General features: G+C 40.3%; 1 protein-coding gene across 4 annotated transcripts in view; it reads right to left on the reverse strand.

The window, feature by feature from the left end:
- UBXN7 (UBX domain protein 7) overlaps positions 1 to 27,034 on the reverse strand; it is a 28,583-nt gene continuing 1,549 nt past the window's right edge. For 3 of the 4 annotated variants that reach the window (XM_083443117.1, XM_083443120.1, XM_083443119.1), the window contains exons 2-11: positions 22,808 to 22,955; positions 20,628 to 20,695; positions 17,624 to 17,689; positions 13,374 to 13,486; positions 8,191 to 8,337; positions 7,941 to 8,031; positions 6,925 to 7,052; positions 5,372 to 5,762; positions 4,867 to 4,946; positions 1 to 4,154 (exon numbers count right to left, since the gene is read on the reverse strand). In XM_083443117.1, the coding sequence (XP_083299243.1) occupies positions 3,993 to 4,154; positions 4,867 to 4,946; positions 5,372 to 5,762; positions 6,925 to 7,052; positions 7,941 to 8,031; positions 8,191 to 8,337; positions 13,374 to 13,486; positions 17,624 to 17,689; positions 20,628 to 20,695; positions 22,808 to 22,955 (1,394 nt within the window). In that variant the 3' untranslated portion in view covers positions 1 to 3,992. The remainder of the gene's footprint in view (positions 4,155 to 4,866; positions 4,947 to 5,371; positions 5,763 to 6,924; positions 7,053 to 7,940; positions 8,032 to 8,190; positions 8,338 to 13,373; positions 13,487 to 17,623; positions 17,690 to 20,627; positions 20,696 to 22,807; positions 22,956 to 27,034) is intronic. The other variant, XM_083443118.1, reaches the window with a different exon arrangement.

Consider the following 27,034-nt stretch of genomic DNA (forward strand, 5'->3'; position numbering starts at 1 on the left):
TTAGTGAAAAGGTCTGCTTTATTTCCAGGATCAAAATATTACAGTAGGAAGGGCATTTACACATATTTATAAAAATGCAGCAATTGTATATATATATTTATATATATGTATATCAGAGGTTGCCTTGAGTTTGGTCCTTCCCATCACAGCAAGCTGAAATCTTCTCTTCTCCCCACCCATCTTAGAATTCTCATAATTACAAAGGAAACGGCTTCTATTGAAAATGTAGCAGATCAGTTTTACATAGCTTAAGCTATAAAGTTTTAAGATCGCAACCCAACATTAAAAAGTCAACCAAATGTCTTGAAGGGTACCATAACTTTGATTATAACAGTATCCAAACCATATGCTCCCAGCTTAAATAGTTTGTAATTTAACACCTTAAACCGCCCCCCACCCTATAACCTGTCATTCTATTTTTAATTTCAGAATTCTTTTTGGAATTTGCCTTTCAGTATTATTCCTGTAGCATTATTAGTGTTAACGCGGTACATCTATATACATTTTGGAACATTTCCAGGTGCTATGCTTGCCACTAAAAACTAGCTTCATAATCCTTGTTTACCTGTGTTGCATCAAAGACCTCTCTCTAAAATCCAGGTTTCAGGAATGATTTGATAGTGTTGCAGTGGGGGGGGGGGGGCGTGTGGAGAGAAAAGGGTATCAAAAGCCTCCTACGTACACATATGCTTCTTCATCATAAGCTTCCATAGCAAAGCAAATCCACCAAAGGAACTGAATATGAACCTAGGGCCCTGAAATGAACTAAAGCACAGTCTTGCTAACATTGAAACATTGGGAAAGCTATTCAGGTTAACACAGTGAGGATTATCTTGTTAATAAATCTGCAGGCACCTGGAGGTAATCAAAAACTAGGTTCAAATGCACAGCACATCTTAAACAATTTGAGTCCAAATATCTTCTTGAAAAGTACATGCTGAAATACAAGGCCTGTAAGAGCACACTATTAAGAACAGTACAGTTTAAAGTTTCAAATTGGTACGCCTTTTTATTTATATGCTGCTTTTCTGCTCTCAAGGCACTTTTTACAGGAACACTGGTGTCAAGACCTTCTCACCCCAATACATTGCATATCTTAGAACAATTCTGTATCACATGCCTGTTAAGCTGCTGAACTGCTTTAAGGATACAGTAAAACATAGGAAAGATTAAAAACCAATTCATCTGAAATACCTAGTACTTAGAAACGGCATTTTAAACCACCAATAAGTTGCCTAAATGGTGCCTCAGAAACTCAATCTCTCCACCCCCATGCCCCATTCTCAGTCTCTCTTTAGAGCTTGATATGTGGAATAAGCACAGCGAGAGTTTGCACAAATTGTCTACTCCCTAGATCTTACAATCCATTCAGTAGGACTGATCATTCAGAAACCATGCAAGTCACTTGTGTACTTTGAAAGATGCTGCGTAAGAAGTAAACTGCCAAAAGATGCCTATCTTAATGACTAACAATGACTAAAACCAAAAGGACGCTTACCTAACCCATTTCAAAGCATTTTGTAAAAGCCATCTAAAAGCAGTGGATTGTAACCAATGGCTTAGCAGGCAGTGCTTCTGCTAGCTCAAGTCTGGCTACCCAGTTTTCATCAATCCCTTTACATACTGCAGGCCCCATTCTGTTCTGGAGGCTTCCCCAACCCCATAAGCAGCATCTGGGGAGACTTAGAAGGGTAGGGATCATCAGTGAAAATCAGGTGCCCCAACCTCCACAAGTGGAAGCACTTCTGCTAAAGCAAAGCCACCTTTAAATTAGATCTTCTGAGGAAAGGGCCAACCTACTGCAGGTGAAAAGAGAGTGGGAAATGCACCTAAGGCTCCTTATGCTTGGTGTATTTAGAATGAACGCAACAGTGAAACAGTGAGTTCATTAAGCAGTGAAAGGCTTGCACTAACCAATGCCTAAAAAGTTTAGTTGGGGAATAAATAAGTTGGTGTGGACTATGGGACAGGGGGAGAAAGTAATACTATTACAACTTGGCAGAATTTTATCCAAGTCATACTCAGAGTAGACTCACTGAAATTAATGAACCTAAGTTAGTCATGTCTATTAATGTCAATGGATCTACTTTAACATTGGACACAACCCACTGGACCTATTATGAGTATGACACCCAATGGATTCAGTTCTCTTTCAATAATTGCACTTTGCGATCTAAGCAAAGCAGTAGAGTGCAAACAGCATCTTCTCCTCAGAGTAACATGCACCTTACAAATATATAGGGTGAGTGTGTGAGTCTCAGTTTTACAAACTAGTAACTAACCAGGCAATTATTTGACTTTACACTTTTCGTTTTAATAGGTAATGTTGCCTTTCATCCTTTGCTAAGATCATCAACTATGTAAATCAAATGTATGCCGGCACTGGTGTTTTTTTTAAAAGAAGTTTCGGGGGTTTGTCAAAAGCTAGATTTCTTAACCAGCACTCAAGTATGACTCCCTTAACGTACTTTATTTGTGAATTTACACACTGCCAACAGTGTGGTTCTTTAATTATGGCCTTTGTGGTCAAATATCCACCAACACCTTAGAGAAGCAAGGGGTTAATTTTTTCCACTGTACAATGTAGTATAAGCATTTTAATCTGCAAGAATGATCCTTGTGGGACCTTATCAAGTGTGTGGCAACATTATAACCATCTTTTTTAACTGGGGTTCAATTACAGCAAGTTTTACCAAGCCGAGAAAGCCACACCATACCTACCGTAATTAAATGGACAATTACAACAAATAGTGGCAAGCAGCTGTCTGAACAACTTGAGCTTCAAGAACACCAATATTACTGCTTCAAACTATCTTATTTTATGTTGTTAGCATCTTAATTTAACTAAGCGTTTTTAAATTAACAGAAGAGCACAAGAGTAAGGCTTTCCTTAGAGCCGAGTACCTGTACAAATACACTGAAGCCCAGTGTTGACAGAATTCCTGAAAGGTACAGTTAATGAAAACAGCTTTTGATCCTTTTGACAGAAGAGGTTTAATAAGTTTTACATTCATGGTCAGTACCTTGCCATATTCCACTGATGGTAAAATCCTGACAGAAGATGAGAATCAATCCCGCATTCCCCCAGTTTTAAATTGTGACAAGGAAAGAAGAAGCCCTGAAGCTATAGACCAAGCACAGATGGTTAGGAGCACAACGGTTAGATTATACTAGACCTACTGACTACATCACCTTCTTTTAAAGCAACTCATCCCATCTGCAACAAAAGGAACACATACAAATAAACTCAAACATATGTTCTAAGGTGGTTCATTTTGCGCCTTTCTAGGAACTGTGCTTGTGATGACTCCCAAAGGGCTACAATGATCAATGGATCTTCAGCTGTTTCCATTTTTTTCTCCACATGTGGGCAAGACTTTTGACATAAGCATCTGGGCATGTGCTAACTGCGTTGAAAGCCTGTGTGCATGCCAACCTGTGGCAAGTCAGCTGTGTGCACTTGCCACCGCATTAAATATTCGGCTTTCAGCATATGTTGGTACCCCAGGGGGAAAAAACTTTGTTTGTCATTGCATGCTGAAAACCTAATCCTGCACATGGCAGTGGGGACTAAAAGCTTTCTCAATGCAGCTAGCACATGCTGAAATGTTTCTCTAAAGAAACCCACAATATTTGGTCATGTGACCGGTTGAAAAATAAAATATATTAAAGAAAATAGATTTCTTTTTTTCTGAGGGGAATGAGAAACTTTTCTTATTCTGGCTGTTCAGTGCCCCCAGCATGCTTGATATACAGACAGCACTTCTGATTTTGATATAGCAAACATGCCTTCCTCCAGCATCAAATCCAAGCAAAACTATCCTGTTGTTTCCATATGGTTCATTTGCTAAGAGTAGCATGAAAGGAGGGAGAGAAAAGAGAAGCCAGCAAACTGCTGCCTGATTTCAGCTCTGTAATCCCATGGAGCCAACTGCACACTGGTGAGTTAATATTGTAGGCAAAGATAACATGGGTGGGCAAGGCTGGGAGTACTAATTCCTTTCCTGCACAAAGACAGTCTCTTGAGGACAAAGACCAGCCTCCTGTAATGTGATGTCATAGTCCAGATGGGAAAGTTTCCTTCGAGGAAAGTTGGTGAGGAGTTCAAAACGTTCATTGGGGTATCCTTTCGACTGTACATGTTTGATGAGAGCCTGGAGAGAAAGCAGAGACCAGTGTCTTAATATTGCAGCACCAAAATACAACAGGGTGGTATCCAATACAGTTCTTTTAGCACAAGGACTTCTGGCTGTGCAACACAACTTACCCTCCCTCCTAAATCTGTTCTGGGGTTTCCCAACCCTAGAACTCTTCCCCAACCCCCAGAGAAGATTTGGGGAGGATGTAGGGAGATGAGAGGCACAGGAAGTTTCACCACGCAAATGGAAATATTGCACTACTTTGCTGGATACCGCAGTTTTCAATGCAATGTATGACAACTTATTATGGAAAGCTACTTCAGCAAAAGGGCAGCAATCGCTACTGTAGGTCTTTAACCTACACTCTGATGGCATTGCTGTTATCACGGCATATACTGTGTTGTGAATGCCCAAGTTAGCAAAAGGTAGTATGAAGGACCATTAAACTTCCTCAACAAACAGCCCAATTTGTCTGGAGCAGGACATTTGGAGAGTAGAAAACTCTAGACAAGAATTTGGGATCCAGTCTTGGATAGAGACCTGACAGAAGACTAGGCTGTTAAGAGGTGGTTAGAAGTCACACATGAAAGGGGAAAGCATATGTTGTACTATAAGAAGCGTAAGTGAGGGGAAACCAGGTAAACAAAAGCGTGTCTGAAATGCACACAGAGACTGGAAAGGACATTAAGACCAAAAAAGCAGTGATTCTTCAATCACTTCTACTTACCAGAAGCTTAGCTTGTTCGGGCAGTGAAATTTGTTCCCTCTTCCCATCTGGATACCTTAGCATTAGCTGTGCCTTTGGTCCTAATAGAAGAAAATCACAAATAAAACAGAATACATGAGCAAGCTTTAGCAATCTGTGTGCTGATAATTTAGTACATATCAATATGAAAATGTACACGTTTCAAAAGGTTTTGAGTTCACGTGAGGGCTCATAGCTTACTGGTAAGCTACATACTTTGCATGGAGAAGGTCCCAGGTTCAATCCCCAGTGAAGATACACTTAGCAGGGTTGGGAAAGGCCTTTGGCTGAAACTCAAGAGCCATTGCCAGCCAGAGTAGACAGTACTGGGCAATATGGACCAATGGTCTCACTCACTATAAAGCAGATTCATATTTTAATAACTATTCCTTCACCACTAGAATAAAAGCCCCATAATGGATTTAGCAGACTGAATATTTAACATAAACTTTTTTAATGACAGGAAACATTTAACCACCACACTTACCGTTCACATTAAGTTCCTTCACTGCTGCTTCTGGCTTAGCCCCAATCTCCTCTACTACCCCAGAATCCATGCAAGATAGTCCTCGGTGGTTTGTTACCACCTCTGGTTCAGTCCTTGCTGTGGGCTCAGGTTGGGGCCTTCTGCCTTCCTCTTTCCTACAGCCCAAATCCTTATGTGGAGATTTCCTAGACTTGGCAGGATTCTCTGGCTCATCATCATCAGAACCACAAACAGAAATAAATTCCTCACTTCCAGAGAAAAGCTCCGATTCAGACTCTTCATCTGATCTGCTTTCCTGCTTGACTTGGTCAGAGTCAAAATGTGTCTCCTGTAAAGATGCTCTGATGGCAGCTTCCAACTGGCTATCTTCACTCGCATCAATGAGACTCTCCTAGTTAATATGAGCAAAAAGGGAAACATTATATTACACTGAGAAGTAGGACAGAGACAACAGAAAATTATTCCTCCTTTCTATGAATACTTTTGCTTACAAAGCAAGGTATTACCTTTTTTGGATGTTAATGTGGAGCATGTCATCATCATCATCATCATCATCATCAATATTATGACCTGTCCTCCATCAGCAAATCCCATTAGGATATCAAACATTTCCCAAGAAGAAATTGGGACTTCCACCGCTTGCACACTCACCCCCCATCACCCTGCAGACACTTGCCTGGTTGCACCCCTTACCTGCTGCCGCCGCTTGCCCACCTAACCACCCTCCCGCACCATCCCACCGCTGTTCATTTGCATGCCATCTTACTGGCTTGTGTGTATGAGTGCCTACCACTGCACTCCACCACGCACTGCCCCTCATCTGTGTGCCACTGCTGGCTGTGTGCTGCCACACACGCATGAGGAGGACTGCAGTGATGTACTTCCAGAAGTGGCACTATACTTCAGGAAGCTTCGGTCCTCCTCATGTGTGTGTCTGTCTTTTGGTTCTGTGCTCTTTTTCTGTGCTATTGGCTGAAATCTGGGGACATCCCGGGATGGAATCATAAGCCACGGCTGCAGACTGCAGTTCTGAACACCCTCCAGAAACTGGGTTTTGCCCCTCAAGCCCTTCTAAGTCTGGGCTTGGGCCAGGCAAAAGCCACGGTCAGGCAAAGAATATTAGATGCTGAGAGACAACAGGACTGCGCAAGGTGCCCCGACTATAAAATTGGAGAAATCGAGAGATGCATAGCCACACCGGCAGCATATCTCTCCTTTCTCGTATCTAGAATTGCAAGAAGGGCCTTTACACTTGCCAGAAGCGTGGCTCTTCCCTCGCCGGTCCTGGATGGAGCCTTTAGAAAAGTCCCCTATGCCCAGGGACTTTGCATCTGTCCACTGGGAGAGATAGGAAGCCCAGAACACTTGTTCTTTAAATGTCCCTTTTACGAAGAGGCACGCAGTAAGTTCACTGATCTCCTACTGGTGAGGCTCGCCGACCTCCCGCAAAAGCAAAAATTTGACCTTTTGCTGCTTCCATAAGTCTGGGATGTCCCAGTAAAAATGGGAGAGTTGGTCAGAGTCTCAACAACGATTATAATTATTATACTCACAGAACGAGAACGCTTCTGGGGAGGGCTAGTGGAATGTCCATCCAGTTGTCCATGCTCACCTAGGAACCCAGTCACTTGGTCCAAAAAAGAAGTTACATCTAGCTGGTGCCACTCAACTAGCTTCTGTCCTATTTAAAATAGTAATAAACAATACTTCAATAATTGGAGTTTCAAAATATCAGACAGAATGAAACAGTAGCAGACAGAATGAAACAAAATAGAAACACTGGCTTTACAGAATTTACATTTGCACTGCAATATGCTGGAGATTTTAACCCACATGTGTTATTTTAAGAGGACTCCTAACATACTTGCAAAATGATTCTGCAAAGGGAACAGCAGGATCAATTCCAGTGGTTGGAAAGTAATAAATGCTAATCTTTCTCTTAACCCCAGATATCAAATAGCCAACTGTACCTAATGGCAGTGGGGTAGCGTGGGGGGTGCAGGGGGGGCCGGCCGCACCGGGCGCAACATCTGGGGGGGGGCGCGCGCTCGCACTCGCAGCTCTCTGCCCCTACCTGGCTCACTCACTCTCTCTCACTGCAGTGCTGGCTGTGCGAATCTGATCCGAGCCGCCGGGTCGCCGCCCACTGTGGATGGGAGGGTGCCAGGCGTGCGGTGCGGTGCGGAGAGAGCGAGGGACTATCTGGGGGAGGGACAGTGCAGCGGGGGGGGGGGGGCAAATTACTTGCCTTGCCCCGGGGTGCTGACAACCCACGCTACGCCACTGCCTAATGGACTTAAAAGTAACATGGGCAAAGCAACAGTGAACACTGACCCAGCTAGATCATACTCTGGTCATGCATTCTGAAAGCAGTCAGATGCCTCTGGGAAGATCATGAAAAAGATGAGAAAGCAAAATCCCTCCCTTATTTGAGATGTACCTTGAAACACAGTAATCTTGATTACAGAGCAATCAGCTCCCAGTTTACAATCATTTCTAAAGGAAAGTTTTTAGGTATTATTTATGAAATACCCATAGCTGCAATAGAATCAAGCGTTTCACCTCTTACCTGTCCTAGGGTCCAGGATAGACACATAAGGGAAGTCTGCTAGTTTGTAGAACTGTATGTATCGTTGTCCTTCCTCACTGTCGTGGTACACCTATGGAACAGCCAAGATTTCCTTTTAAATGCTTGAAGAAGCAATTTCACAATATAGCCCAATTTGGAGCCACAACATAGCTAAAATAAAAATTAAATGTAACCCAGATATTGGCTCTTTTACTAAGCTTTTCGTCACTGAGGAAAGCAGCCTTCCCACCTGCCAGAAAATGAAGTGCTCTCTGATAAGGTTTTTCACAGCCTCGTTGCTCCAAACGTCACGGTTGAGACACTGACAGGCGAAATCTTGCACATTCTGTATGTTAATCATGAGCCACTTGTTCTGCATCTGACCACACTCCTTGGCCTGAAGACAGGAAACAACAGTAGGAACATTAGCCAAAAATGAAGGTCTAGCAAGAAACAATGCCAGCAATGACGGCTTCTACTTATTGTGACAGGCTTCAATCAGGACTCAAAAAGGTAATCTGCAAACCAGCCTGACAAGCGGTGTGCAGGGTTAGAGAATTCTGCAGGTCAACTTGTCTTACTAAAGATCACACGGTGATTATCCCAAACCGTTGAATGTCAACATGTCAAGCATAAGAAAGTTTGGGGAGAAAGCATTGGGGAGGGGGGTTGAGGTATGGAAATCCAAACCCAAGAGTGGAACCTGAATAAAACATTATGTAATGAAGAACAGGAAACGAGTTATATTGATCTGACCACAAGACAGACAAGTCAATTCAAGAGCCAAAACTGTGGTGGATTGGCATTAATGATAAACTAGCAGTTCCTTGTTCCATTATTCATTCCCTCTGGTTTTCTGTTTGTATATGCTATTTTTTTATATATTATTGGAGCACCAAGAGCCACTTTCTGATGGTAATTCAGACTGAAAGTGGGGGAGGTGGTAGGGTTTGAAGTTGCAGGAAGAGATCTTACTGGTTTGAGTCACAAAGCTGGCATTGCCTGATTGGTTGGTTGCAAGTTAATGTAGGAGTTTGATCAAGAATGTAATTCTGATCGCTGAATTGCCATACCTGTTGAAAAAAAGAGTGCTATATCAAAATTTGGAATGCTCATATTTCCTGAATAAATAGGGGGGAAATGGTTGGGCTTCCTTAAAAGAGATTTTACTCATGGGTTTGCACCAACTGAATTCTTCATAAAAAGGAAACAATTTCTGATGATTTTGCTTTCTGGAAAATAAGATTTCACTTTGTAAAAGTGAAGTATCTGATCCATTGACTACTGAGTGATCAACGGGATAAACTGTGGATTGCAGACCCACTGTCAAATCATGCTTCATAGCTATGCTTTGCAATAGCTTTGCCAGCAAACAAACAAGTCATTTCTCCCAATCAAAGAAAAAGGGTGTTACATTGGGAAAAGGTCTGGAATTTTAAAAATTACCACATTTTAAAATGAACATTTGGTACTAGATGCTCAAAAATAAGTTTATATTAAATAATATTTTAGTTGTATTATGTGAAAAGTATTTAAACCATTTGATACACGAACTATTTGACTGAATCCAAAGTGGCATAATCCAAAGTTCCGCTCACACAGCAGGGCTTACCCTTCCTCTTCTTCCCTCAATCTGTCTGAAGGGTCCTCAAGTCTCTGGAGCAGATTTCAGAAAGATACAGGGAAGAGAGTAAAGTCCTTTTGTGTGAGTAGAATTTGTTCCACTTGCACACAAACACCACTGAATACAACCCTATGTTTTTAAGATTTTGTTGGCAGACGGTAGGCATTTAAGACTGAAATCTGAAATAGTATTCTTGGATTAGAATTACTGCTTACACCTAAACAGTGAAGTGTGGACTCCTCCTGCCAACTGCTATTAAAATGTATGTATAATTTATTGTTATAACACAGAAATTTTCAAAGCTAGTATATCTTAGAAATTCACATGGTGCAAACTCAAAAATCTCTTTAAATGTGCAAACTTAGTGCTCACATTGTATATAACTAGTGAATTTGCCAATTCATGAATTCAGGGTAATGTATCTTGCTTCTATAACCTGTAGCAGACTGATGTGCTCCAATTTAGGCAAAGTGGCTGTAGAAAATTTTCAAAGTATTCACAAAAGGACATGGATGCTTGACTTTAATAAATGAATTTCCTAATTGAATTTTAATAACTGAATTTCTATTTTTTGCTCCGCACTACTACAACCTTAACATATTTCCTGTTTTCTGTTTTCTCTCTGCATATAAAGCTACATTTTATAAGGGTATGAAACCCCTCAAGTCAGAGAGATGGGCATTAATGCAAGAAAAAAATGACTGCATCCTAGCTTGAATCAATAGGTTGCTGATTAAATTCTTAAATATACAGAGAAGGCAAAGGAAAGTTAGAACATACTAAGTTGTTGAAGAAAAAGATGCACTCTTATCAATCACTTCTACGTTACTTTGCAGTGCTTCTCAAATACTGTATAGCCTCATGACTATCTTATGAGAAAGATTAGTCTGAAGTACTGACTTGGCTCAGAATTACCCTTTTAGCTTACTACCAAGCAAGGATTTGAAGCTCATTTTCTCATGTGTGAACATGAGAAACAATAAAAGATACTGGTTTCTTTTTGCTTTAACTGATATACTGCCAACCCTGTCTAGATCTGGAAGAAGATAGAAGGAAGCAACTCAAAGTAATTAATGTTACAGAATATAAACATTCTTAAAGCTGTGATGGACAAAGGGCCTCCAAACTCAACAAGACACCACCACTCATGCACCAGACTACCTCTGCATTCACAGTTGTTTAGACATATGTAACTGCATACTGGGTATCAATGGTGATAAAGTGCTGGGAATTTCCATCTGCTTCCTCTCTTCCCCATTCCAATACATGGAAAAACCAACTCATGCCAGTGGTCTAGCTGTGTGAGCCGTTTATGTAAAAGAGGAAACTCTTGTGAAAATGTGGCTCCTCTTATGAAGCAAGAAAGCTACGAGACCGTTGCATCTCATGCCAAGTTTCTTCTTCTAATGTTTATCATAAACAAAATAACAAAATGCATTATTTATTATTACATTCCTATCCCACTTCTCCAAAGAGTTGAAGTGGCACATATGGCTCCTCCACATATTATCCTCGAAACAACCCTGAAAGCAGAGAGTTGGTGACTAGACAAAGATCACCCGGTGAGCTTCATGGCCGAATGGGGATTTGTTAAAAGTACAGTACTGCTTAGAATCAGTAAAACATTTCACTCTTATTTTGCCTAAAATGATTTTACTCATTAAAAGGTTTAGATTCTAAAGGTGCTTTCAATGCAATACTATGAGGTTCCAGCACATAACGTAAAAAGAATTGATCGGAAAACATGTGTTGATATGAATTACGTCTCCCTGAAGTAGAAACCCACTAGAATCTTACTTTGTAAATCTCTATCATATTATATAGTAAACGGTGGTGGTGGGGAGTAGACTCTGCCTAAAGGAACTATACAGCAAGTAAGAACACAAAACATTTTAATATAAAAGGCAATGCCAGATCAAAAACTGAAGGAAAATTAATCAGATGCAGGTATATGAAGCTTTATGAGGAACGACTCCATTAAAGACACAGAAGTTAGAGGCAGATTTTTACTCGGGGCAGAAAGAGGTGTCATGACTGAAAGTAAGAAATACTACCACAAATTAGAAGGAACTGGAAGAGGATGACAGAATGTGAACCTTTGAAACCAGCTACACTATCGACCTAAGAGCAGCTTATACACAATTTGTTCAGTACCCCTTGTTTCAGGAGCACAAAGTCGGGGCAAAAAGTACAGCAGATCTTGGTAGAAAATGATTTCTGAAAGTGGTTTCAATGATATGCAGAAATGGAAGGGTTAGAAGAATGAGTATGATGTTATTTACACATAAAAATATAGAAGTTGTTTAAGTTCTGCAGCTGCAACAGTAATGCTACTTGCAACCAAGGATATGAACATTAGACATGCATCCTTGACCTATTCTGCATACCCAACAACTAAAGTTTTTTGATTAACATTCAGTTTTGTTTAGTTCATATTAATGCTATATAAAATAGGAAGGGTGTTTTGTGAGCCCTCTTTAATGGGTGTAAGGTGTGTGATAAAAAAAGGTTTTTATGACAATTATTTAATGCTATCCTACTTTGTTCTTTAGCTACAGGTATAACATACTTACTTGTAAGCAAATTCCACTGAAAACCCAATGATATAAGAAGTTAATTAAAAACAAGACAGATAATTTACCAATCAAGCACACTACTGCCTACTTATTCACAGCAGTTCTTCAGGATTTCAAGCAAAGATCCTTGTTAACCCAGCCAAACAGAGACCTTTCCCCCCAAATATCAAGGATTCAACTTATGACATTATATACTTAAAGCCTTCTCTACTTTGGACAAAACTCCAAATATATCAAAAGAAGTGGCCGATAGAAGGATTTGACAAGCCTGACAAAAAGAAAGAGCAACACAGTTTTCCAATGAATAGAAACAGGATTTTCCCATCAAATGGAACTACAAACTGAGCCAGAGTATTTCCAGTCCTACTGGGAAGGGCCATAGCACAGTGGCAGAGCATCTATCTTGCACGCAGAAGGTCACTGTTCAATCCTTGGCATCTCCAGATAGGCCTGGGAATTGTCCCCCGTCTGAAACCCTGAAAAATTACTGCTAGTCAGTGTAGGCAATAGTGAGCTAGATGGACAAATGGGCCTAACTCAGTGTAAGGCATCTACTTATACCCCTAATTAGTTACAAATATACAGTGGTGCCCCGCAAGATGAATGCCTCGCAAGACGGAAAACCCGCAAGACGAAAGGGTTTTCCGTCTGCAGAGGCACTTCGCAAGACGAATTTCCCTATGGGCTTGCTTTGCAAGACGAAAAATGACGAAAAAATTTGATTTTTTTTTCCGCTCCAAAACCCCTTATTTTGAATCGCTAAGCTGCTAAAAGCATTTTAGCAGCAAAACCGCTAATCTCCCAAGCGTTAAAAAGTCGTTTTTAGCCCTTAAAGTGCCAATAGCGCTAATAGCGCTACTCCGTCAATGGGCTTGCTTCGCAAGACGAAAAAACCGCAAGACAAAAAGACCCGCGGAACGGATTCTTTTCGTCTTGCGAGGCACCACTGTACATATTGCTCAATTATGGACAACACATCTTAAGAAAAGGTGTGGAGGGGAGGATATAGATGGCAGAGGAACAACTGCAGAAGGGTACTTTTTCAAAAATGAATTCAAATTGCTTAAAAGTTGCCTTCTGTGTCCAAGTTATATAAATACAACTCATTGCCATCATGCTTAAGTGAATTCTTTAAGCATCATATTGAATTATCAGACTGCAAATGTACACATACTCACATGCAGCTGGGCCCAGGCTACCACAGAGAAACTATACCAAAGCTCAGCAACCTACCGTTTCAAAACTTCCTTTATGCATCAGATCAATTGGAGGCCTGAAGAGATCTGCAAGGGTGGTGAGTTTCTTGTCTATTGCTCCTCCATTCCGCAACTCTTGTTCCTGCCGAACTGCAGAGCCCAGAAGAAGAAAAACAGGAGGTGAACAACATTTTTACTCCAACATGCTAAACTGCTTTTGGCAACTATAAACAAAACATTTGTTAAACGTGCAGAAAGCTTGTTTTAAAATATGAAATCAGAAAGGGAGAAGAAAAAAACAAGGGGAGAGTAAGAAAGTATAGAAGTCACATCTTAACATACTAACAAAGAGTTGTGGGGAATTTGAAACCTTGCAGACCATTTTATGACATATTGGGTTGGCCCTTATATGGACTTTTGAATTTTTCCTAGGAGCCAACATGACTATCATTACTCTTAGTCTGAAGCATCTTTTTTATTATCCTAAAATATTTTTTCCTGCTAGGTACTCTCTCTTGATAGCCCACTATATATTTTTAAGCTTACGTCTCACAGCGCAATATTATACATTTGTACTGAAAAACATGCCTCACTGGCCTCAATGAGACTTACTCCCATATAAGTGTCTATATAGAATCACAGCTTAAGCATTACTGAAATATAGCTCTTCGTCTACTGGTAAAAATGCTCTTTTTTATTTTCCTCACTTTAGTGTTAAAAGCAGCATGGTTATATTTTAAAAGCTTAACTGAAAATTCTACATGAGAAGTGTTAAGGGTGATTTCTTTTCAAAATAAGTTTATATAATTGCCAACACACATGGACGTGGGATTATATGCACATCACCCCATTTCAACCAATCAAAATAAATATAATTTGCTACCAAGAAGTCCTCTTATGGACTTACCAAAAGGTAAGGCTGATCGTAAGACTTGAGCTGATACTGGGAAATGTGATGTTTTAGGTACCTGGGTCCCAAGCTACAGTATTTAGGGCTTTGTATACTAGTACTAACACCTTTAATTGGGCCCAGTAGCTCAGTGGTAGCTAGCACAGTGCTTTCAGGACTGGTGAACACATGGTGCCATCAGGCAGCCCACTGACCAATCTGCAGCCATATTCTGTACTAGCTGCAATTTCTGGACCGTCTTCAAGGGCAGCCCAACACAGAATGAATGGCAGTAGTCCAGACAGAAGATCACTGGAGCATAGAGTATAATGGCCATGCTATTCCAGTCCAGGAGGAACAGCCAAAGCTGGTGAACAAGACTAAACAGGGCAAAAGCAACCCTAGCCATAGAGGCCTCTTGAAACTCCAGTGACAGACTGGAATCCAGAAGTACTTCTAGACTATGGACATGTGCCTAAAGCCAAAATTGTGTAACGTCAAACCTCACTGGGTTCATTGGTGGGGGGACTGCCAAAGTAGTTTCTCCTGGAACTGTTCCCCCTTTCTATTTTATTTTTTCTTTGGTCCCACACATAAAGCTGAATGTGCGCAAGTTGTAGGCTTACTGTTTAAATTGAGAAGGGACAGTAAGGTGTAATATTTAGCCCACTTTCGCAACACTAATGGCTATTTCCATTTTAAGATGGAATATTTTAATAGATAATCTGGGAGAAACACAAATAGCAAAATCAGTCAGAACAATAGACTACAGAAGACTTGACAGAATCTGGCAATCCAAAGCGAACGGTTACATAGATGCAAATACATTCGTGACTATGAAGCCTCGTTAAGACATTACCCTGTTAAATCTCATATTAAGCTTAAGTATGTTACCTACCTTGAATATAGCAGGTTGGGATGTAAACCAACCAACCAACCAACCAACCCTGAGTGTCACTTTCCAGACTTCACGTATTCATAGGCAATTTTATTTACATACTCTAAAGAACTAAACCCACACACCAAGAGATCATTGACACCTTGTTTCAATAAGGAAAAGTATGATAAAGCATTTTTGAGGGATAAGGAAAAACATTTTTGATGTTAAAATGAGGGCTGCATCTGTTATAGCTGATAAAGAGTCATGAATATATAGAACAATCTATTTTTTTTTAAAACCAATTAATTGAAAAGTTTACTTCTAAGAAGACTAATGCAACAAATACCTGAATTGACAGAATCCTGATAGCTGTAGTGTTGAACTCTGAGCAATACTCAAAACTAATTGAAGCTTAAATACCTGAACTAGTACATGAGACACCATCAAAAATGTTTAATTGGTACCACACCTGCTGAATAAGGATGAATGAGTTTTAACTGTATGAGCTACCAAGATGCGTGTGCATGAAAAATGGTCTCACGTACATTGAGATGTGTGAACTCCCCAACTGTGGTAACAAGAACAAGAAAGGGGATGGTGAACATCTATCTGAAGAAGAGATGGAAGACAATTATGATGACTAATTTGAAAATGAACAAGTAAGACCATACATGCCCAGGACAAACTAAATAAGCATTTCACTTAACATGTGAAATTGCAATGTTTCTTGTGAAGTTGCTATAGTTGACACTGCCTTGCACAAAAAGCAGTGGACCAGACTCAGCTCTACGGTATGTCATAGGGAACATTCATTTCCCTGGTGGTGTGGATGTGTCATTTGGGATGGTCTAATGCCATTTGTGATAGCCTAATAACTATAGATCAAGGTCATTGCTCATGAATGTCCTTTGCACAAAAACAACTTTTTGCCTCAGAGAATGATGATGCGTCACAAAGGGGAGTTTCTCAGTGACAGAGATGTGATGTAAAGTATATTGGCTATTTATTCAGTATTTTGTTGAATAAGGAACTGGGAAACAACTTCAGTATAATAAAAAAGACAGTAGTAACTGCAAGGTCAACAACACCTGTTTTCCAACAACTAAGGTATAAATCTTCCAAAATATGACATTAAACTTTATTCAGCACACTTGGCACCAATTTCAGTCCTGGCTTGTGTATTAAACACACAGCCTCCAAAGAAGGCCAACATTATTTTATTTTCTCCAAAAGTTTGGAATTAAACTTTTGGCCAGCAATTTCCCCTTTCTTTTATTTATGCAAACACACCACAACCATTAACACAAGCTTTGATATGACAAAATATTTTTAAAACAGGAATGGTTTTATTTATTTCTAGTAGAAAAATATAAGAGAGCTGGGTCTTATTTCGCTTTGTATAGGGTTTTTGCATAAGCAACATGAAGCAGCAAGAGCCCACCCAAAAAAGATACAGAGACCTCCATGGCAATTCTTAGGACAGCTTAAAGGTAAAGGTAAAGGTACCCCTGCCCGTATGGGCCAGTCTTGACAGACTCTAGGGTTGTGCGCCCATCTCACTTAAGAGGCCAGGGGCCAGCGCTGTCCGGAGACACTTCCGGGTCACGTGGCCAGCGTGACATCGCTGCTCTGGTGAGCCAGAGCCGCACACGGAAACGCCGTTTACCTTCCCGCTAGTAAGCGGTCCCTATTTATCTACTTGCACACGGGAGTGCTTTCGAACTGCTAGGTTGGCAGGCGCTGGGACCGAACAATGGGAGTGCACCCCACCGCGGGGATTCGAACCGCCGACCTTTCGATCGGCAAGCCCTAGGCGCTGAGGCTTTTACCCACAGCGCCACCCGCGTCCCTAGGACAGCTTAGGGGACAGGTAATTTGGGGAGTGGGGACGTTGTTGCCACTGGCAAAATGAAATGTAGACTCTGGATTTAATAAACCATGCTGCAAAAGAAACCATGCTGCTGCCATTAATTTGGTCTCAAATCTCAATTTAACTTTACATCCAAAAAATTTATTTGATTGTTATTTGAGAAGATGCAGTTTCTTTTTGTATAGTTTTTTCTTTTCTCTCTTTATCTTGACTCTTTTTCCATTCCTTTTTCTTCTTGGTTTCTGCTGTAAATGATCTTTTATGTCTGTATTTTAAATCAATAAAGAAATAAAAATCTCAATCTAACTACACCATATCTAACAACTGCAGCCAAAAAGTGAACAACTTGGCTGGCTTCCATAGACTGTTTTTGACCTTCCTGCCCTGATGCCCTGATGCCTTTTTACCTAAAAATTACAGACCTCATGTTTGTAATGCATATGTGGCTATGTTATACATATATGGCTACATGAACAGCCCTTAGTGGGATTTCAGGTTGTTGTTTTTGTGTATATCAGTATGCAGCTCCTGGGTGGGGTACACAATGTGGCCCATAGTACAAGGTCTAAGGGATCCACATTGTTAACCTCTATAAAGCCAATAAACAAAGAAAACGGCATGTGAAGACAATGATTCACAGATACCTACTTGTTTCTGTCTGGAAATCCCGAAAACCATCAAATATTGAACGAGCAGGTCTGCGTCTTTTTGGAGCTTATCAAGAACAGAATTTAAAACTCATATTAGTCATAAGAAACCTCTCAATGGAACTGATTTGTGGTAGAAAAGGCTGAAGCTTCAAGACAGATTTGAACTCATGGTGACCAGGTGATTTGAGAATACCAATAATGCATTATGTTAATTTGTTACACACATGTGCCCATCAGGACATGATGTCCATGTTCCTGGTTATCAGGGTACTTGTAGATGTTAAATTATTTTAAATTTATAGGCTGCTTTTCTGCCTGAAGGCCTTTGAAACACATTAAAAAAAAACAAATACAAAATTATGCAACAAAGTATCATAGAAATAATAACACCTGGAACAGCGAGATATATCAGCAAAATGCAACATAGCAATAGAAACCAGCAGCAAAGACCCAAGCAGTAAAAAAAAACATCATCCAAGGCCAGTGGGACAGCAAAATAAAGTTTCCCCAGCTTGGTGAAAACTCCAACATGAAGCTCTAGGACAGGGATGGGGAAGCCTTTTCTATCCAAGAGTTGCATTCTTACGTTGGCAACCTTTCAGGGGCTGCATACCAGTACAGTGGTACCTCGGGTTAAGTACTTAATTCGTACCGGAGGTCCGTACTTAACATGAAACTGTACTTAACCTGAAGCACCACTTTAGCTAATGGGGCCTCCTGCTGCTGCCGCGCTGCCGGAGCACGATTTCTGTTCTCATCCTGAAGCAAAGTTCTTAACCTGAAGCACTATTTCTGGGTTAGCGGAGTCTGTAACCTGAAGCGTATGTAACCCGAGGTACAACTGTATTGGAGGCAGAGGCAAACTGAATGGAGCAACAGATAGGACTTTTAATATGTACAGTAGACTAAAGTCAGAGGTTTCTACAAATATTCCTCTTCATCCAAACAAGGAAGAGACAATATCTACTTCAAAGACATATTAAGGCCAAGCAAAAGCACTCAAGGTTGATATGGAGCAGGTCAAGTGAAGGCTACGGCTTGTGGAAGCGTTGTAGCCTAGGGAGAATTCCAAGGGTCAGCTAGAGAACCATGGAGAGCAGCTCTCAGCCTCTGGGCCTGAGTGTCCTCTTCCCCTGCTGTAGGTAGATTGTGGAACACTATCTGGGTGCTAACACTAACTGGGTGCTACCCATGTAACCCCCAACTGCACTTCTGATAATGGCAAGATGCAACATATGCTGCTTGACCTGATCTCACTATACTTAATGGGGGAACAATTCCCTGAAATAGGTAAAAGCATGATTTTGTCCTATTTGTTTAAGAACATGCTATTTGATAAGGCAATTTCTCAAAGTGGACTGAATCAGGAATTAGGCTATGCTCAAAACATGACACCTTTTGTAGTAGATTATAATGCATAGCATAGCTGGTAAGCCAATGAAAGCATTTGCCGCACTTTTTTTGCACCCAAAAATTGTGTCAAAAATGGAAGATGACAACTTTAGGGATAGTGAGATTAGTTCTAATAACAATTCAATCTGCAAAGCAATGTGTGGCCAATTTTGGGGGGCCTGTGGACACATTTCCAAACTGGAGTAATGGCACCAAACACACACACACACACACACACACACACACACACACACACACACACTACATGTCATGGACCTGTAACACTGCCTATAATATAATGCTTTTTAAAAATCTAATTTCAGTGGAGTGAGGAAATGCTGTAAATGCATGGGAAGGTTTCTGCTGGCACGTGTGCCAGTGGTGCACCATGTGGGTGACCCTTGACCTATCTTGTTTCATAAATTAATTTTTAAAAAAATAAATTTATTTTTAACAATATTGGCTATCCCATTCAAGTGAACAGCATACTTTAACCAGATTGTAAGCATGCAGTGAATGTCTATGCTCTGACTGTTGTACTTCATTCTGCTACTTTAGATGCTTTATAGCAAAGACACCTTAAATACACATTTATTATGACTTAGGCTTTTGCGCAGTAGAACCCATTTGATGTTATTTGCAGCAGGCTAACATGGCAACTGTTCTAACATGTATTCAATACATGACTGCAGCAAAATTATTTATGGCACTTCACCTGTAAAGCTGAGGTGCATCTTATGTAATATCTTGTGTGATGAATCTTATGTCAAATGTTAGTTACCGCCCCCAAGTCTGCTGATTTCCTACAGTTGAGTAAGCAACTTCATGTAACTTCAAGGGCTTCTCACCAGATCTTATGTTGACTTATTACTGCAAAGATACTTTTCAGTGTCTAACTTATAATTATCACATGGCTTCCAGTCATCAAACCTAACTGGCCTCTAGAAAATGCATTTCTCATTATATCCCAAAGTAGCAGCCTTTCCTTAAAGAGGCAGGCAGCATTTACTGTTAACTATTCCACTAGATTTTAAGAATACAGCGAATTGGTTCCCCATTAACTTATTAATATAATGGAAATCTATCAGTACATAATTTTGGAAACTATATTTAGTGGAAGCTATCATGGAAATCTTGGATTTCGGTTTCTAAAAACTCTCAGCTGCAAAATACTCAACAGTACACATTCCATAGCTGCAATTTCTTATGAACACATGTTAACACCATAAATTACTATTTATTTGCAGCCCTTCAGACAGAGTATTTTATTATGGATATTTTACTATATTATTTTATTGCAAAAAAATTTACTATAAATTTACTTAGCAGCTAGCAATGACATTTTGGCACCGTTCCCTATCTAGAAAACGAGAATAGCAGCAGCAATGAGTATTTGAAATATCATTCCCAGGAGTACCAATTATGTATCCTTAGTTGACAGTAGTGGGAATATGACTTTTGTATAAATACTTCAGTACTGCAAGAGCACATGCTATAACTATAGAGAGAGCAATAGATATGAGCAACCTAGACAAAAGGCAGTTTGGCAGAGTTCTTCCTTCCTTACTACAACATTTGGAAGAGTAAACATTAAAATGAAGCTCACTTACCACCAAATAAAGGCTCAGGTTCTACCAGAATTTCCTGTTTTTGAGGAATAGGTGCTCTTACTTCATCTCTGTAAGGATTAGAAACATAGATTTTTTGAATATGACAGCAAGAGCTAGACTACATGCCCAAAACAGGACTATATTCATTTAGTTAAACCAATACTTGGGGTCTACAACGCAGTAGAGGCAGAACAGCATAGCTGCTAACTATGTTCTACAAGGTTTGAAAGTGTATTATTGGAATGGAGATATTCCTGGTAGGTATCAAAGTAAAGATGCTCTTTAGTATATATGAAAAGAGATTGAGTGTTAACACATTTCTGTGAGAGTCACCTCTTCTGTTTAACCTATAGATATGGGAATCTTTAGCTCCCATATCTAAGGAGCTGCTAACATATCTTGTTAAATGGGGATGACAGCTCGAGATGCTCAGAGTTGTACAAAAAGGTAGTGGGGGAGGAGGGTAATAATATGAGGAATATAAGGAAGTTGCACATACAATCACATATATAGGGAAAGCATAGGTGCATGTACAGGTGTTCCTGACATAGGCAAAGGGTCTGGAGCCCCATGTGCATAAGCAAAATACGCTTAAGTGGGGAGCACCCTCTAAAAACCGTTTCCCCGTTCTCCTGCTCTCTTCCCACACAACTCTCTCTTCAACTGGAGTTGAAGCTCTGTGGCTGGCTGGAGAATGTGTAGGACAGAAGCTGCTGTGTTACCACGTGTCAGCTGTTAAGTGGGGGGGGGGGGATGAGCAACCTAAGCAAAGCCTCACTACGCCTCCAGTCTCTTTGGGACTTCCTCCACCCTCACTGAAGTCCTCTTTGGGTTCTGAGGAGGATCTCCTTGCAAGCCATGAGGACTCTCCAGCAATCTCCCACCATTTCCTGCTTTGAATCTATTTATGTCCCAGCGCCACGCACACATGCGTTCATGTGTTAGCATGCACAGGTTGGGGGACACCTGTAATTGCAAAGGTCTTGCTGAACCCAGTCCCTATTTCTAAACCCACTTTTTTGTTTGGGAGTATGAATAATACATGAAATATTTTTTCTAATTTGTGTTATTTGCCACTCTCCACATGAAAGATTTATTTTAAAAATAAAATCAACTTTTCCCTTCTTGCCATATAATGCCAAAATTGTACTTCAATTTATTTATTTAGGACTGCATCTAACATTAGAGTAAAAGGTAAAGGTAAAGGGACCCCTGACCATGAAGTCCAGTCGCGGATGACTCTGGGGTCGCGGCGCTCATCTTGCTTTACTGGCCGAGGGAGCCAGTGTTTGTCCACAGACAGCTTCCATGTCATGTGACCAGCATGACTAAGCCACTTCTGACAAACCAGAGCAGCGCACGGAAACGCCGTTTACCTTCCCCGCTGGAGTGGTACCTATTTATCTACTTGCACTTTGACGTGCTTTCGAACTGCTAGGTTGGCAGGAGAAGGGATCAAACAATGGGAGCTCACCCTGTTGTGGGGATTCGAACAGCCAACCTTCTGATCGGCAAGCCCTAGGCTCTGTGGTTTAGACCACAGCGCCACCCGTGTCCCTAAGATTAGAGTAGACTTATGAAAATAATAGATGTGACTAAGTTAGGTCCATTAATTCCAATGAGTCTACTCTTAGTTGGATACAACATTCATTCATTCATTCATTCATTTCCTGCCCTTCCTCCTAAGGTCCTAGGGCAGATTACAGAATTAAAACACAATATTTAAAACAATGTAAAACAACTTGCAATCATAGACATAAGCTGGGTCCTAAAAACATAAACTTCAAGTGTTACATATAAATAAATGTATTACGAGCCCCCTTATAAAACAGATTATTTAGGCAACAAACTGTATGTTCAACTGAAACAACTTTAAAATATAAGAATAATACTGTAAACAGATGTAGCCTGTCTACAAGTGGAGGGGGGAGAGAACTGATTAAAGTTAGTGCGAAATATAGCACTGTATGAACTGTATCCTGCCTGCACATCTGCCTTCCCACTTCTGACATGTGCAAATTGCAACCTGAACTAAACTGTTAAGCTTCTAGAACAATAGTAAGATGCAAGGAGTTTGGTAACTGAAACTAAGAACATCTACAGAAAAACATGTTGATATCTGCCATTTCCGTATTTTAAAACAAATTATACATCCTATGGATATTCACAAAGTTACATACTCTGCATGTGGTCGAAGGTTTGATACACTTGCAGAACTAGTGCTGGGCTCCTCTGCTATCCCTCCACCATCAAGGAACATAGTGACAGCCATTTCCAGATTATTGTTGCATGCTTCAAGCATATGTTTGCCTGCACTTTCAGTGGCACCTGTGATACAAGGAAAGACAACATTAGTGCTCAGATCTTAAAAAGAAATTGGACAATACATGAGATCAGAAAGGTAAGCTTTTTTGTTTCTTAAATAAAATGACATTTCATAATACATTTGCTTTGCATGTTATGCTCTTTGAAATACCCAACTAAAACAGCAGCCTACACAAAATAATGAGACAGAAATAGATTACCGTTCCCTCTTTTGTATCATGGTTAGTCATATTATTATTAATACTTATTAAAATTATATACCACCCTTCATCCGAAGATCACAGGGTAGCTTACAACAAAAAACAGCATATGCTGTTCACAAATTTATATGAGCAGCCAATTTTCCGTAAGATAGTTCACAGGGCAATACAATTTACAGTGTCAAAGACCTTAGTCAGGTCAATAAACATCATATACAGGGGTTGGTTTTGCTCTCTGCATTTTTCTTGAAGCTTTTGAGCAGTGAAAATCATGTCCACTGAAAGTTGAAAACCATTTTGGGATTCAGGAAGGGTAGCCTTGGATATAATTAGGAGTTGGTTTGCTAAGATCCTTGCAACAATTTTGCCGGCCCAGCTAACAAAGACATGCCTTGATAGTTTCTGCAATCCGTTTTATCACCTTTTTAAAAAAGGTTGATAATTTTGGAATCCCTAAAGTCTACTGGGATCTCCTCTCTCCCCCAGATTTTTCCGATGAGCTTGTGAAATTGTTGTGTAAGTTCAATTCCGCCCACTTTGAAGACTTCAGCAGGTATCCCATCAGGTCTGCTGGCTTTGTTGTTTTTCATTTGGTTAATAGCTGTACACAACTCTCCCAGATTTGGAGATACTCCAAGCTCATCTCTAATTTGTTTTTGCAGAATTTGTGAGAGGGCCTCAGCAGCTATGGGGAAGTTGCTGTTAAGGAGATGCTGGTAATGTTGTTTCCAGCGCAATGCAATAGCTTCTTTATCTTTTAGAAGTGCGGTACCGTCTGTTGAGCATAGGGGGAATATGCCATGATTTATTGGCTCACAGATTATCTTTGTGGCTTTAAAGAAGCTCTGTGCATCATGAATGTGGGCTAAGTGCTGGATCTCTTGAACTTTTTTTATCCACCAGGTGTTCTTTAGTTCTCTGGTTCTTCTTTGAATCTCAGGCTTAGCGTTGGCATAGGGTTTTTTCTTAGTGGTGCAGTTTCTTTGCCAGATCTGAAAGGCCTTTCTTTTTGTCAATAATGTGTTCAATCTCACTTTCATTCTCAGCAAACCAGTCCTGGTGTTTCTTGGTTTGGTATCCAATAGTTTGTTCACAGGCTGCAATAATGGATGTTTTTAGTCCAGGGTTCCTAGCTGTTATCAGGGAACTCTTAAAGAAGCTGGTCCTTAAGAGACATTTGGAAGCAATCCCACTTTAATAGGAGCTTGAAGGTCTTGACTGTGCATTTTGTGCCTTGGTTTCCTTCCTTGAAGCCAGCATTGAGGTATAATCTTGATAGCCATCATGGAATGTATTAATCAGTGATCTGTCCAGCAGTCGTCGGCACCCGTCATAGCTCTGGTAAGGAGCACATTGTGGCGATCTTTAGACGATTACATAGTCTAAGAGGTGCCAGTGGTTCAACCGAGGATGCCTCCATGACGTTTTAAATTTATTTATTTTGTTGCAAGATTGTGTTGGTAATAACAAGGTTGTGCGCTGCACATATAGTCAAAAGTAAGGTTCCATTCTGGTTGCTGTTGCCAATTCCTTCTTCCCAATACTCCCAGGCCACAGATTGAAATCTCACCCAACTCTTGCATTAGAATCACCCAGGAGGATAATTTTATCCTCCTTAGATGTCTCTGATAGGATGGCATCCAGCTGAGAATGAAATTTTTCTTTAATGTCTTCATCGGCATCCGATCTTCATGTTTTTTGAAGCGCTGCAATATTGAAGTATTCTCTTGCAATGGTGGCAGTCCTGTGTTTGGGATGCTCATTACCTGTGTTGTCTAACGTAGTCTGTATACTCCATGTTCCAAAATTCAATTGTCTTTTATGACCACTGGGGAGGCAGACAATGTTTACGGCACCTTTTCTAGCCCTCCCCCTTTTTGGGGTGAGCAGAGTGGATCCTAAATAGGACTGCTATGTTGTGGATACTGCTACCGAGCTACTCAACTGCCTCATTCCTTGAGTCAGAACGAATGAATCTGTATCTACTGCCCATCTACCGGTTCATGACTAGGGGCTTCCAGATTTCATGGCCCTGCCCCCGTTACCATTTGCCAATCGCCATGGGCCTTTTTTGGGTTTGGGATCGGTTTTTGGATGATGCCTGTGCACAATTTGTTTTATGTGTGTAGATCAGTGCACGTTGACCAACGCAGTGTCTTCGCAGTAATACTCTATTCTGATGGCATGAGTGTCACGATGACCGGTAGATTTTTATCTGCTGCAGCCTTCATCCACCTTCACAGCCGTTGTAACATACTGCTTCTTATCTTCTGCCTGTTCTGTCGTTGAGGACTTCTAGGATCATTCTTTGTCTAGTTCCTCCCTTTTGACCTTACCGCCTTGGGTGACCCTGCTGGGAGTACAAGACTCCCGACAGCTTCACTCACAAGGGTCATAGGAATGTGCAAGCCCACTCATCACGACAAGGTGATGATCCAGCGGGGTAGATCATCATTAAACAAGGCAGAACAATCAGAAGTAACTGGGGTGGTCAGTTCTGCTTCACTCCCATGTAGTCCAGGCAGAAATTAAAGGAATAAGTGAATATGGCACCTCCCATAGATAAGGTGCCTTTTTGCTTGGGCGAGAAGGACTCCTAGCTATATTAAAATACCCCACAAGTATAGGGGATCATTCAGCTCAGTGCACCATCTCTCCTCTTTCCATGAGCTATAAACAGTTAAACCAATCCTAGTATGCCTTCCCAAAAAATAAGTTCTCTTGATTTAAGAGGATATGCTTCAAAGTAAAAGAGCTTAAGATTCCTGCCACACTCTCTAGTTTGTACTATCTAGAACTTCAGCATAGCATTAACATACATATCGAGGTTGCAGCTGCAAAACTTATTTTCAGCTCATACATCAGTTGAAAATAGATATAAAACAATTTGTATTTGTATTTAAACACTCTTCCATTTTACATCTCTGTGCTTTGGATAATGTATGGTGAGCATTCATTTAAATATGGCTAAATTCATCTAATTAAGAATTCATCATTGACCCTTGAACAAATAAAACTATTTTTGTGTACTTTTATTATCCCAATGGACATGAGAAAGTTGATGAACAGGATTATGAATCCCAATTAAGAACTCTTCCCAAGGGACATTTTTCCTGACAGGCTGATAACAGGAGATAAATATTTTCCTGGTATATACTAAGATACATTTGTCTCCTTTTAATAGATTATATGCACTTCCTGACATTGAAAGGAAGTTAAATAGTGAACTTGACCTTTTCCTTTCACTAAAAAGGCAGTATGATTCTGTTTTCCTCTCTTTACCTAATTCTACATTCTAAATATGTTTTAAGATGTGGAATTTAGTAAAATAATTATTCTCAGCCACAATACTTGATGTAGGTCTATTGTATTCACTACAGAATTAACACAGCAGCAAGTAATAACGCCAGAATGATTTACAACTATACAATGTAGTAATATTGTATTTTTTTGTCCCAAACACATTAAATCTGAACTTACAATAAAAGAAGTTAGAAAAAGTACAGTCAATTGTATCTTTGTTATTCAACAAACTTTTAGAGATATTAGTTCCCCGCCCCCACAAAGGAGGCAAACAGAAAGTTCCAATTACATCAGTAGACTCTAGCCAGTGAAAAAAACCTTTCTAACAAACAATACCTTGCTAGGATAAAGGGAATACTCAATACTATTATGGTCACTTAGGAGTTCTAACACCACATTTCAAAGGTACATTAGCTTCCCTAGGGTAAAGTTACTTTGACGTTAAGGATTCAGTAGCACGGACCAATTAAAGCAAGGTGATTTAACTTGGTGCAACAGATAATGAAAACAAGAAACAAAGATCTGCCTCTTGCAGCAGCACCAGTTTAAATTGTTCATGTAATCTAACAAAGTTTACAG

The sequence above is a fragment of the Podarcis tiliguerta genome (genome assembly GCF_965153285.1).
Source record: "Podarcis tiliguerta genome assembly, chromosome: 5".
Classification (NCBI taxonomy): Eukaryota; Metazoa; Chordata; class Lepidosauria; order Squamata; family Lacertidae; genus Podarcis; species Podarcis tiliguerta.